General features: G+C 45.3%; 1 protein-coding gene across 1 annotated transcript in view; it reads left to right on the top strand.

Annotated features, from left to right (window-relative positions):
• The first annotated feature begins 239 nt into the window (after window positions 1-239).
• The window catches only part of Lonrf2 (LON peptidase N-terminal domain and ring finger 2), a 39270-nt gene continuing 26330 nt past the window's right edge, over window positions 240-13179 (top strand). Inside the window, exon 1 of the mRNA XM_021197627.2 lies at window positions 240-1165. Within this exon, the coding sequence (XP_021053286.1) occupies window positions 508-1165 (658 nt within the window). The 5' untranslated portion in view covers window positions 240-507. The remainder of the gene's footprint in view (window positions 1166-13179) is intronic.

The raw sequence follows: 13179 nt of genomic DNA, 5'->3' as shown, positions 1-13179 counted from the left end.
ATGATCTAAGGGCTTGGAAACTGCCTTTTTTGCCTTCTAGAAACCCAGGGTCATCTATGCAGCGTGGCCTTGCAGAAGCAGCAGGTACCAAAATGCAGGAGAGCTGGGTGGAGTGTCACGAGGACACCAGGATGCTCGGGATGCTCGGCTCCAGCCTGCGCAACGACTCCGCAGCGGCGGGAAGAGCATGCGCACGCACACGCGCGGGGCTGCCTGCGGGAAGCAGGAAAAAAAAAAAAGGTTCAATCAGGACGCCAGCGCTGTGAGGTGGTCGCCACGCTCCCACGGTCACTTGGCTGACGTGAGCCACTGGGGCGCGCACTGGGACGCGCACGGCGCCTCGCACGAGCCGGGGCTGGGCCGCGTGCGCTGCGCTCGCTGCGCTTCCTCCAGGCCCGTCGCGCGTGATCCCTGCGGCTCGCAGCACCCGGTCCGCCGACGCGCGTGGCTGACAGCGAAGAGGGCAGAGGCCGCGCTCCGGCTGCCAAGAACCCCCGTCTCCTCGCCATGAGTCCCGAGCCCGCGCCTCCGGAGCCGCAGGGCGTGCGACGCAACCTCGAGGAGCCCCCGGAGGAGCCCCAGGGACAGGGCTCCGCGGCCTTCCTCGCCGGCGACTACGAGGTGGCGGCCGAGCTCTTCCGCTCGCTGCTGGCCGGCCTGGCGCAGCCGGAGCGCGGCCTGTGCTTGCAGCTGGGGGAAGCGCTGGCCCGCGCAGGCCGCCTGCCCGAGGCCATCGGCGCGTTCCGCGGCGCCGCGCTGCTCGGCCCGCTGCAGCCGGGAGAGCTCTCGGAGCTGGCGAGCGGCCTGGCGCGCGCCCTGGGCCTGCGCGAGAAACGGCCGCCGGTGGCGGCGAGGCCCAGCGGCGGCGCGTCCGGGACCCAGGGGCCCGTGGCGCCGCGCGACCTGCTGGGCTGTCCGCGTTGCGGGCGGCTGCTCTACAAGCCGGTGACGTTGTCCAGCGGGCTCACAGTGTGCAAGCGCTGCGTGGAGCAGGTGCCGGTGCGGGTGCAGGCCCGGCGCGTGAACGTGATGCTGAGCGGGCTGCTGGAGAGGTGCTTCCCTGCCGAGTGTCGCCTGCGCAGGCTGGCGTGCCAGGCGCGGGGGCTGCATCGCCAGCAGCAGCCCGAGGCCGCGCTGCTCAGGTGCCAGCAGGCCCTGGACATGGGTGAGTCAGCCTCGAGGGTGACCACGGGGCTGGGCGGTGGCCGGTGGCTTTTTAATTTCAAAGGTAGTAAGGTGCACAGCGTCACCCTGCAGGGTGGCCAGTGTCATACAACAGGTGCATCGCGCTGTGGCTTTCCCAAGGCTGCAGTGCATGCTGTAAAGCAGTGTAGTGTAAGCCGCGTAATGAGTCTTATGGTAGATATGTTGAGTAGAGTGACCAGAAGCCAATGATATTTTAACAGTGGTTTCCACTCTTGTATGTCTTAAGTATTTAAAAGACCAATCTTTTACTTTATTTTTATTTTATTTATCTATCTATGGCTGTTGTGGGTTTTTTTTTTTTTTTTCATTCACTGCACTCCAAAGGTCAGACAGGACTTTTTCATTTGAAGACCTTCACCTGTGTTTAGATGTTGGAGAAGATGAGAGTGGTCTCATGCAAAGCGTTTTCCTGGAAAATTGCTTGGTAGTGCCCATGTATTAAATGACTGGTTTCTAACAGTTTCAAAGAGGCACATATCATTGTACCAAATGATTGTATAGACTGTATAGTATCATCATTAAAGTTACTTCCATGGCTGGAGAGATAGCTCACTGGTTAAGACCACTTTTTGCTCTCAACCCCCAGGGTTGGTTCTCAGCATTCACTTGTGGGGAATTACAAAATTCTAGGGGACCTGGCGCCCTCTTCTGACCGCCTCGGAAACTAGCCAGGCTCAAAGTGCAAATAGCATTCACACACATAAAAGAAAAGCTAAAGTGGAAAGCAAGTATCCAGTAAAAGCAGAATGGGAGAGTATATTCTAATGCCTCAGTGAGGAGAAAGGGAACAAAGCAGCCGCAGTACACAGCATGGAGCGAACCCCACAGACACATTGCAGGGAGAGAGCAACTAGGCTGCCAGGCCTGTTAGAACAGCTGCAATCCCAGCTACTTGGAGCTGGAGGTAGAAGAATGGCAGGTTTACCTGCCCAGTCTGTTGTGTGGTTCAAAGCACCATCTTAACAATGAAAAAAAATGGGTGTGGGTTGTCTCAGTTAGGGTTTTACTTCTGTGAACAGACACCATAACCAAGGCAACTCTTATAAGAACAACAGGGGCTGGCTTACAGGTTCAGAGGTTCAGTCCATTATCCTCAAGGCAGGAACATGGCAGCATCCAGGCAGCCATGGTGCAGGAGGATCTGAGGGTTCTACATCTTCATCTGAAGGCTGATAGTAGAAGACTCAATTCCGTGCAGCTAGGATGAGGGTCTTAAAGGCCAATCCACAGTGACACACCTGCTCCAACAAGGCCACACTTACTCCAACAGGACCACACCTTCTAATGGTGCCACTCTCTGGGCCAAGCATATACAAACCATCACATTCCACTCCCTGGCCCCCATAGGCATGTTCAAACATATGAGTCTATGGGGGGGGGCGGTGCCTAAACATAGCATAATAAAAAATACATATAGTTCAACATCCAAAGCCCCCAAAGTCTGTAGCAGTCTCAATAGTATTAAAAGTTGAAACTTCAAGGTCTCTTCTGAGATTCATCCAGTCACCTAACTGTAATCCGCAAAGCAAGACAGGAAACCTGCTGGACAAAGTCCAAATCCTGCATCTCCATGTTTGATGTCAAAACAGTCTTCAGGTCTCCAACTCCTTTTTCGTCTTTGTTGACTGCAACAAACTATTGGCTGCACTGGTTCCAATCCCTGTTAGCAGCTTTCCCTAGGAGGTAGGCCATGGATCTGGCATCTTGAACATTTTGGGGTCTCCAAGGCAACTTCAGTGCTAAGCTTCTTTCAATGTCTGGGATCTACACATGATCTTCTGGGCGCCTCCAAAGGGCTGGCGTCACTTCTCCAGCTCTGCCCTCTGTAGCACTCTAAGCTCAGGTTGATCCACTCCACTGCTGCTGCTGTTCTTGGTGATCATCCCATGGTATTAGTGTCTCCAATACACTGGAGTCTTCTGCTGTAACTAGGTTTCACCAATAGCCTCTCAGAGGCTCTCTTATGGTGCCAAGCCTCAGCTCCTTTGCATGACCCCTCCAGTCCTGGGCAGTCAACTACAACTGAGGCTGCACCTTCACCAATGGCCCTCCATGGCCTCTCACAGTGCCAAGTTTCAGTTGTTCTCCATGACCACTTCATGCCTTCAAAACCAGTACCACCTGGGTGATTCTTTCACGTTCCCAAGAACAGCTGCAACATGAGGTTACCGCTGGAACACAGCTTATTTGTACTCTCAGAAAATATTTCCCAGAAGATTTCACCTCAGTAATGGTGGTCTCTTCTTAATCATCACTAATTTCTTAGCTCAAAGTAGTCAGCCTCAATTGTCCTAGTAGACTCTTCTATTTTTCACTCTAAAGCCAGAGCCAAATAGCTGAAGATTCCATGTTCTACTGCTTTCTAGGGTTGGAACATGGCCCCTTATTCTATTACAGCTTTTTGTATTCAGACTCCTGCTCTGCCTAAGCTTGGCTTTCCTGGAACTTGCTCTGTAGATTGACCTTGAACTCAGAGATCTACAGTCTTGTCTCCTAAACACTGGGAATAAAGGTGTGGCCCACCAAGACTGGGTTTAAATTCTAATTCACTTAGAGCCTGCTCTGTCCCAGGCTGGCCTTAAACTCAGAGATCCACTTGGCATTATTTTCTGGGATTAAAGGTGTGTACCACCATGCCTGGATCTAAATTTAGCTGGGTAAGATGTTGCCCCAAAGTGCCACTCCCTGAATCTGCTATCTCCTAGAACACAGGATTCTGCTCCATTTCACTTCCTGGTACCCCTTTAATACTTGAACTATATATTTAATATTTTTCCTTTCTAAGCTTGCTAGGCATGTTCAAGACACTCTTCATGAGACTTAACCAAGAACAAAGTTTATGATGGGCATTTCTGAGACTTCCTTTGTCAGTGCAATTAATCTGAGACTTTTCTTCTTAGCCTCAGGCAGCCTCTTCAGACAAGGGCAATAAATAGCCACATTCTTCACCAATACTACAGAAACTGTCTCTAGGCCACAACCTGAAATTCTCCACTGAAACCTCTTGGAACATGTCTGCACAATTCAAATCACTCTCATATTCCTGCTAGGATAGCCTACTAAGCCCCATTTAAAGCATTCCACAGCTTTCCAAATCCAAAGTCCCCAAATTCACATTTTTTTCAAACAAAAACATGGTCAGACTTATCACAGCAATGCCCCAGTCTCTGGTACCAAGTTCTGTCAACTTTAGTTAGGGTTTTACTGCTGTGAACAGACACCATGACCAAGGCAACTCTTATAAGAGCAACAGTTCATTGGGGCTGGCTTACAGGTTCAGAGGTTCAGTTCATTATCCTCAAGGCAGGAGCATGGCAGCATCCAGGCAGCCATGGTACAGGAGGAGCTGAGAGTTCTATATCTTCATCTGAAGGCTGCTAGCAGAAAACTGACTTCCGGGCAGCTAGGATGAGGGTCTTAAAGGCCACACCCACAGTAGCACACCTGCTTCAACAAGGCCACACCTACTCCAACAGGGCCACACCTTCTAATAGTGCCACTCTGGGCAAAGCATATACAAACCATAATATGGGCTATAACTCATTGGCTAGGATGGCTGCTTATCGAGTGTCAGATTCGATATTCTATACCACACTTCTCCCCCCCCCCCAAATAACAACTGAAAAAGAAGAGAAGAAACAACCACCAGACACAAAAGGCGTTTTTACTGTGATTCTAATTGTTTGAGGGTAAGCATGAAGTCACTACAGGGTGTAAGAGGTAAAAGTGATGGTTATTTTGGGTAAGGAGTCTATTGGATATGAGGAAGCCGGGGGGGGGGGAACCTGTGGGCAGTAATGTAGTTGGGGATGACGATTACATGTGTGTTACCTCTCTGATATGTTCATAAACTATTTAATTTTGTCTTAAGTTTTCTTTTGTGCATATATATATATGTATATATGTATTTTAGAACTCAGTTTACAAGTTTAAAACCTTGACAATTTCAAACCATTTATATTACAACTTATATTGAATATGTCCCATGTTAATGTTTATTCAGAGAGTAGAAAAGAAAATCAGGACTTCTGTTTTCAGCATTCATAAAAGGAGACTGAGGCTGTAGCTCGGTGGTAGTGTGAATGCTTATTATTTATGAGGCCACGAGTTCGATTCCCAGCACTGCACAAAGAAACACACACAGACACTATTAAATTTTGTGATGCATTGGCTCAACTTATAGGTTTTGTTACAATAAGAAAGACCACAAATGTGTGGAATTAGAGCGTTTATGTTTGTAGCAATCATTATCACTCTGTCCCAAATACTTCTTTCTTGATTTCTTCCACAGACAAGATAACGTTCACCCAAGTTACATAGAGGCTTTGTGAGTAATCTTTATCAATAAGCTGTGAATGTAAATAAATACATATGTTAAAGATATATATGAAAAGATAATGAGTTCAGCAGATAATTGGCTATACATACACATACACACACATACTTACACACACACATACATACATACATACATACACATATACATACCTACATACACACTTACATACACACGCATACATATACATACATACATACACACATACATATACAACATACACATGATCATACATATATACATACATATGATCACACATATACATACACACATATACACATGCATACATACATATATACTTACACACATACATACATATATATATATACATATTCGCACATACATACATATTCACATACATACATACTTATATATATACTCACTTGCACACACATATGCACACATACACTCACATACATATACATACACACATACACACAAATATATACACATGCTCACACACATACCCACACTCACACACACAAAGACTAGATAATCTAGGGTTGTGTTTGACGTTAGAAGTTAATTGGATGGGTTAAAAAACAAACAAATCAGACTGCACACATCAGAAGTTTGGATGAAAAAATCCCAGAAATGAATTGGTTGGGTTTTTGTCAACTTAATGTAAGCTAGAGTTGTCTGAGAAGAAGGGATATCTGTTAAGAAAATGACCTCATCTAAATTGTCTGTAGACAAGCCAATGGAACATATTCTTAACGGATGATTGTTTTGGAAGGGGCAAGCTCACTGTGGGCATGTGAGCCAGAGAAGAGCAAGCCAGTAACCAGTATCCCTCCATAGCTCAGCTTCTGCCTTGAGTTCCTACCTTGACTTCCCTCAATGGATTATGACCCGGGATATATAAGCCAAATAAACCCTTTCTTCCCAAGTTGCTTTAGGTCATGGTCTTTATCGTAGCAATACAAAGGAAACCAAGGTACAAATGAACAGAATGCATCCTTACTGGATCACAGTGAGACCAAGGTTGAATACAGCAAGTGTGCTGGACACAGACAAAGGTTCCGTGGTCTGTGAAGTTGGAACCCTGGATGAAGAGTGAAGAGAAAGGCCAGGAGAATACTTAAGGAAAAAGGAAAGCCAAGATTTTCCTGTAGCTGATGAAAAACTGTGACTCACTGAATCAAGATTCCTGACATAAGTAAAGTTTGAAAGCAGTTAGAGAAGACCGGCAGCTGACTTCCACACAAAGCTAATGAAGCTGGAAGCTGGTGGGATGGCATCTTTAGATTACTGAAAGAATAAGCTAATAAAGAATTAAAAAGCTTTTCCAGAAGTTGTCTTCCAACGAGAAATGTCCTTCAGAAATGGAAAGGAGGTTGGGATGTTGTAGGCCTAAGCTACAGGCAGCACTGAAGGACATGGTTGGTGTGAGAATTGAGCTCTGTAGGAGCCTGAGGGAAAGACTTCACTGAAGAAAAGTGTCCCAAGTGAAAGGACTAAGGATGGCATGGAGATGAGAAATGTAACCCTATGAATGAAAAGATGATGTTCAGTGGCATAACATGGAGGGAACCAGGATGAGTGATACATACTGTGCAGTAAATGTGCTGCCTGGGGCTTGTAACAACACTAGACTTCTCCTGGTCACTTTGTATATTGTATTCAATTGAGCAATGCTAGACATCTCCTGGTCACTTTGTATATTGTATTCAATTGAGCAACCAGCAAAAGGATAAGATGTTGACATTTAAAAGCTCTAGTTGAAACAACAAATATCTGATCCATCCAAAAGGTAGGGAAATAAAGAGGCCATTGAGATGGCTTAGCTAGCAGGTGAAGACACCAGCTTGGGGAGTCTGAGTTCTGCCCTCAGAGACCACATGACTAAACGGAATGGGCTGCACTTAGTTGGCAGGTTGAATTATCTGAACCCTAAACTTAAAGGAAAATTAAGCGACAATCTATAAAAGAAAGACATTGATTTCACATCGTTGTGAAGGCTAAGAAATGCACAGTATTGAAGTGCTAGCCAGCATCTGCTGAGGTACTTGCTCCGTTGTAGCAGAGGCATTGCATGGGGAGATGCAGCACAGAGCACGGAGCTTGCTTAGATGGTGGGAACTAACGAACTTGCCCTGTGATGACCTCATTATCCTGTTTATCAAAGCGAAGCCCTCTTGACCTGATCTCTTCATTAGGCCCTACCTCTTAATACTCTTTAACAATACAGCAGAATATCAATGTAAGCATAGGGACGGACTTCCAACCATACTGTTCCAAGTGGGTCAGATAAGAAATCATGATTAAAATAAGGAAACCTCTGACCTGGATGGAAATGAAGGCATTGTACTGAGCTGGTGAGAGGAGTCAATGGATCAATCATTTGTGCAGACGCCTGGCAATCTAACATGGACCCTCAGGTCTTTCAGGGCTTCAGGGGGGAACCAGTTCCCAAGAGTTGTTTTCTAACTTTCACATGTGCACAGTGATGCGTGCATGTCTGCATTCGCTAATTCATTAGTTAGAAAGACATAAACATGGAAAACAGGATAAAACTGTTACACCAGCATCAGCTGCAAGTCTGTGAACTGCTGGCTCCTGTTCTAATGCCAGAAAAAGAAAAGTAAATTGAATTCAAAGAATATGGAAAGAAGGGGGGAAAGAGTTAACAGCAGAAGTTAATGGCAAAACCAAACCAACCAACCAACCAAAACGCGTCATCCAGTGTTTCTAAACAAGCAAAGCTGCCCAAAAAATACCCCACGCTGAACTGAATGGTACTCTGGAGGTCAGCACATCTCGGGTAGAGGGTAAGTTTTGTAGACCAACCCACATACACACTTTTAAAAAAGGGCGGGGGAGGGGAGAAATAGTGTGGTGCATCTTTAAAACACCACAGAAAATGAGGGATAAAAGTTTAGAAATGCCCACAAAGTCTGTGGAGCCATGACAGGTTTGATGTAACAACCGAGTCCCCCTATGATGAAAAACTGAGTCTTCCTAAAGAAGGGACAGAGGTGCTCACTGTCATGTTTGCTACCTAGCATTAAACCTAAGGTGCGAGCCAATGCCATGAGGGGAAAATAAAAAAAGGTGTTAGATTGGAAAAGTTAAAACTCTCACCCGCAGGTGCCTTATCGGCACACCACAGGGGAACTACCAGGAATCCCAAGAGAATTATCAAGATTGTTGAATATAAAAGGTCAGTATAGGCAGATCAGTGATGATTATGTCTATAATGAACAAATAGAAAACAGAAATTAACTGCAACAAATTCCTCAGAAGTCTGAAATGACTGGAAGGTGTTTGCATCAGAATGGTGGTCACTCTTACCAGGGACCTGCCAAGTGAGAGCACAGATGATGGACTTATCCTGAGAATGGCCTGGGTGGTGACCACAGGGTTACTCATAAAAGTTCAAACTACCTTATTTAAGATGTGGGCTTAGTCAGTTCTCCCTCCCCCTGAGTCGGCAGCTTCTGAGGGTGTTGCCACTCACTGTTGCTGTCCCCAGGGACCCAACACAAGCTCTACGGCTTTAGATGTTGGTTAATTGAATTTCTTCTAAATACTGTGGTTCTCTACACTGCCTGTCTCACACATTCAACAGCCTTTACAGCAGAACAGTGGCTCCATTCTGCTTGTGCTTGTCACCATGCAGGCTCACGCTGAGCAGCTGGAGGATGGTTTTCAATTAAACTCAAAATACAGAATACACATTCTTCTGGTTATCTCACAGGCGGTGTCTCAGGAGGCCTCCTGACACCTTCTTACAGCAGAGTTAACTAATGACCTTTCTGAAATTTGGGTCAGTGACCTGGCAGGTGTGCACATAAGATTTCTGACATACCTCCCCCCTTCCACACAAAAGAATTAAATGTTGCTCTTCCTCTCCCATTGATCTTTGAGTGATTTACAGACACTTTGCCTCGGCTTCATCAATTTAACTCTCCCCAATTAGAAGATGGTTTGATTCATCTGATGTCTGTGTGAGAAGTGAATCTCAGTTTTGGATTCCAGGAAAAGCAGCCTTTGGAATGGGAAGAGTAAACCTTAATGCTTTGTTGGAAAAGAAGAGCGATCAAGAAAGAGCAGAAAAAGTGAAAAGAAAGAGCAGAAAGGTATCCTTAACCTGGTCAACCTCAGGACGAAGCTAGCCTAGAGCTAGTGTAAGCAGAGGGATGGTGGATTTCAAATCCAGCTGTTGCATCTGAGAGCTGTGTCATTTGTCACGAACTGGCCCAGGAAGAAGCACAAGGGTGACATGAATGACTAATCTGAAAGAAGCTGTAATGTTGCTGAGGGATTGTCGTCTTCCAGCAAGGCAAGAAGACTTTCAGAGCTTGATTCCTTTATATCCCAGACCATAGAAAACCACAGGAATATTTACATCTCCTTTTATGAGATAAGATGTGTGAACCAATTTTATGCATGTGCATAGATAAGAAATACCGAGTGAATGCCTTAGTACCTGAGTCTAGCAGCCTGCTTTAGGAATATGAGGATAATTCGACATCAGACAAGTCACTTAGCATAATCCACTGGAACAGGTTGAGGAAGACACAGATCTTACATCTCTCAGATTCTGCAACCACCTCCTGGAAAATAGCACCCCATGCTAGGAATCTAGGACTGAAGGTAACCTGGCTAATTTTATCAGTGATTGGATGTAATCTTTAATGTTAAGATTAAATATGTATGGATGTTTTACAGGCATGTGGAGTGATCCATGTGCGGGAGTTACTGAAGAACACAATAATTAAACAAAGCATATGATTTTTTTTTTAAGCTGGGGACCAAGAACCAGCTCATTTCTCAGAGCCTCTTGGTATAGAAACTCGAATGTGCAGCATTTTTTTAAAGACAGAACCCACAATCACATCCGGTTTTTTAAGGGTAGGAATAGCATCTGTATTTTTACAGAGCTTAATGGTATTTTTCCAGGCACTACATGACAGTTATCTCTAACTTATACTCACACTTATTTATTTCAGTTTTATGTTTTAGCCGGCACAGACATCAGTTGTTCTGTTTAGGACACGGCACAGACATCAGTTGTTCTGTTTAGGACATCTGGACATGGTCAGGGCATGGACAATCTCAACAAAAGCACTTCCATGGTGGCTGTGGCTGCTGGGATGGAAGACAGAGGAACATCTCCAAATAAAGTCAGGACAAAATGGCACCACCTTGGCTGTTTGACACATATGTGCCTGCTGTGCTGTTGGATACCAGAAATGGGTGTGGCCTCTCCTGGAACTGGAGTTACAGATGGTTGTAAGCTACCATGTGGGTGCTGGGAATTGAACCCAGATCTTCTGGAAGAGCCTACAGTGTTCTTAACTACTGAGCCATCTCCCCAGCTCCAGACATACATAGTCTTTTAAACTTAAGAATGGGCGGCAATGAGGCTCTGGATTAAATCCCTACTGAGAGAGGGGTGAGGGTCGATCTCAGTATTTCACAGCAAGAGACTGAAGGGAACGGGTTGGAAACATTACAGTAGAGGAAAGTCAATTGCCTGCACACAGTATGGCTATGTGAAAAACCCAAGGGAACCAGCTGGCAAACTGTCAGGATCTGAGAGAAATGAACGCAGTGGGCACAGGGTGTAGGGCCCATAGATTTATCTTTGAAGCTCAGCTTGTAGTTCCAGTAGCGTCTTTCATTAGCTTTCTAAAAATCTCCAAAGGAGAGGTATCAAAATGCATGTAATTGTACAGCTAAGGAACTTTTACCTAATCTTTCAGCGAGAAATTATTAGTCTACAGTTATATTTCTGGTATAACAATGTGCTTTAAAAAAAAAAAAAAAGCAGGCCCTATGAGAAGAGTTCATTGAATTCCTTCTAGGTAGTGAAAATTCTCAATTTAAAAATGTTTTCTTTCTTCTTTTCTTTCCTTTTTCTTTTTCTTTCTTTTTGATAACCCACTCAGCCCAAATAATGTTGCTCATATGTACATGGAAGACATTGTAACTGTTACAGCTCCGAGAGGGAAGGCATCCTGGCAGTCAGAAACCAAGGAATACCACAGAGTCAAAACCACACAGCCAAGCCCACACAGGAGATTTATTGGGAAAGCACAGAGGATTAGAAGATGCCTCTGAGAAGCAGCAGGGAACTGAGCAGGAGGCAGGCTTTATATAGGGTTTCTGCAGGGAGTGGGGGGAGGGAATGGGATTGATGGAGTTACTGTAACCTGATCTTGGAGTAAGCTTAGGAATTGGTGGTTTTTTAGAGCTTAGGGATTGGTGGGTTTTTGAGCTCAGCGATTGGTCAGTTTTTTTTGTTGTTGTTGTTTGTTTGTTTTGTTTTTTGAGCTTAGAAATTGGTGGGATTTTTGAGCTCAGGGATTGGTCAGTTTTTTTGAGCTCTGAGATTGGTGGGACTTTTGCGCTCAGGAATTAATGGGATTTTTGATTGGTGGATTTTGGTAGGTTTTCAATCCCAAATGTGGGCTCAGACCTTTTGTCCTATATTCCCCTCTTTTTTGTTTATTATTAAGAAACAACCAGGGCTTTGGAAGGCATTATCATTAGACCTCTTCCTGCTGATTGGGGGCATCAAAATCCTTGGATCTAACTTGACCTTCAGTATCAGAATATGATTGGCAGGTGCAGGCCTCTGGCTCTGTAGCCAGGGGCTACTTACTAATCCTGTCACAGCAACTGATTAAAATTCTGGTTAGAAATCTTTGGGTCTGTTGTTGAAGAAATCTAGACAAGAAGTCTATAAGGCAGAGTGTGGCTAGTAGGATTAAGGAAAGGGGAAGGCGACTTGAAACAGGTAGCATCCAGTTTTACTTTAACTGTCAGTGATCCTGCATTTGTTTTGGAGATCTTCCCGGAGTTGTCCAGTCTTATCTTTGACTATATCCGATTGTGTAACACAGAAGCAACATTCCTTTCTGAAGAAGAGACAAAGATGACCTCTCTCTACTGTTAGTGACTGCAATCCTTGCTGATCTTGCAGCACTAGGGCAGCCAGTGAGTCTGTTTGGCTCTGAAGGGCAAGGATGGTCTGAGCTACTCACTGGATGCCCTCAGAGGAAAATCTATAGTAAATAGCTAGGGGCCCTGTCAGTCCCACCCACTGCTCAGGTGGTTCTACCCGGGACTGTGAGAAAGGATAAGACCTAAACCACTCAGTCGTCTTGCAGCCTGCTATAAACCCTGTGATAGGAACTGGCAAGGGCTCTTCCCTGGGCACCACCCCTAGTTTTTGAAAAAGGAACAGCAGGGCATTAGACCAACCTGCAGGTAGGCAGTCATAAACTCAAGTGCTGCAAAGATCAAGGTATTGTGAACATTCAAATGTAAATGGAAAGGTTAGAGAGAGTCTAGTAGTCCAGTGGGTGAGGCTACACATGGTCTGACCTGGGAGGGACACACAACCAGAATTCTAAAGCATCCAGGAAGTGTGCTGTTAGGTAGCTGATGTGTGGAGGTTAAAGTCTGAAATGAGAGATGAAATGACCATGGGGGCAGAGAGAACAGATCAGTATCATCCAGGAGGGATGATGTTAAGGACTTAAGGATCTTTGAGGAGTGTTAGAGCACATCTTCTATCCTGTCTACACCCAGGAGTTAAGAGAGCAGGGTGTATACTCGGTGGGTTTTTTATTATTATTATTTTCTTTATTTACATTTCAAATGCTATCCCGAAAGTTCCCTAT

Source organism: Mus pahari, chromosome 5, assembly GCF_900095145.1.
Source record: "Mus pahari chromosome 5, PAHARI_EIJ_v1.1, whole genome shotgun sequence".
Lineage (NCBI taxonomy): Eukaryota > Metazoa > Chordata > Mammalia > Rodentia > Muridae > Mus > Mus pahari.
The sequence above is the reverse complement of the archived record's forward strand: the minus strand, read 5'-3'. Positions and strand labels throughout refer to the sequence as shown.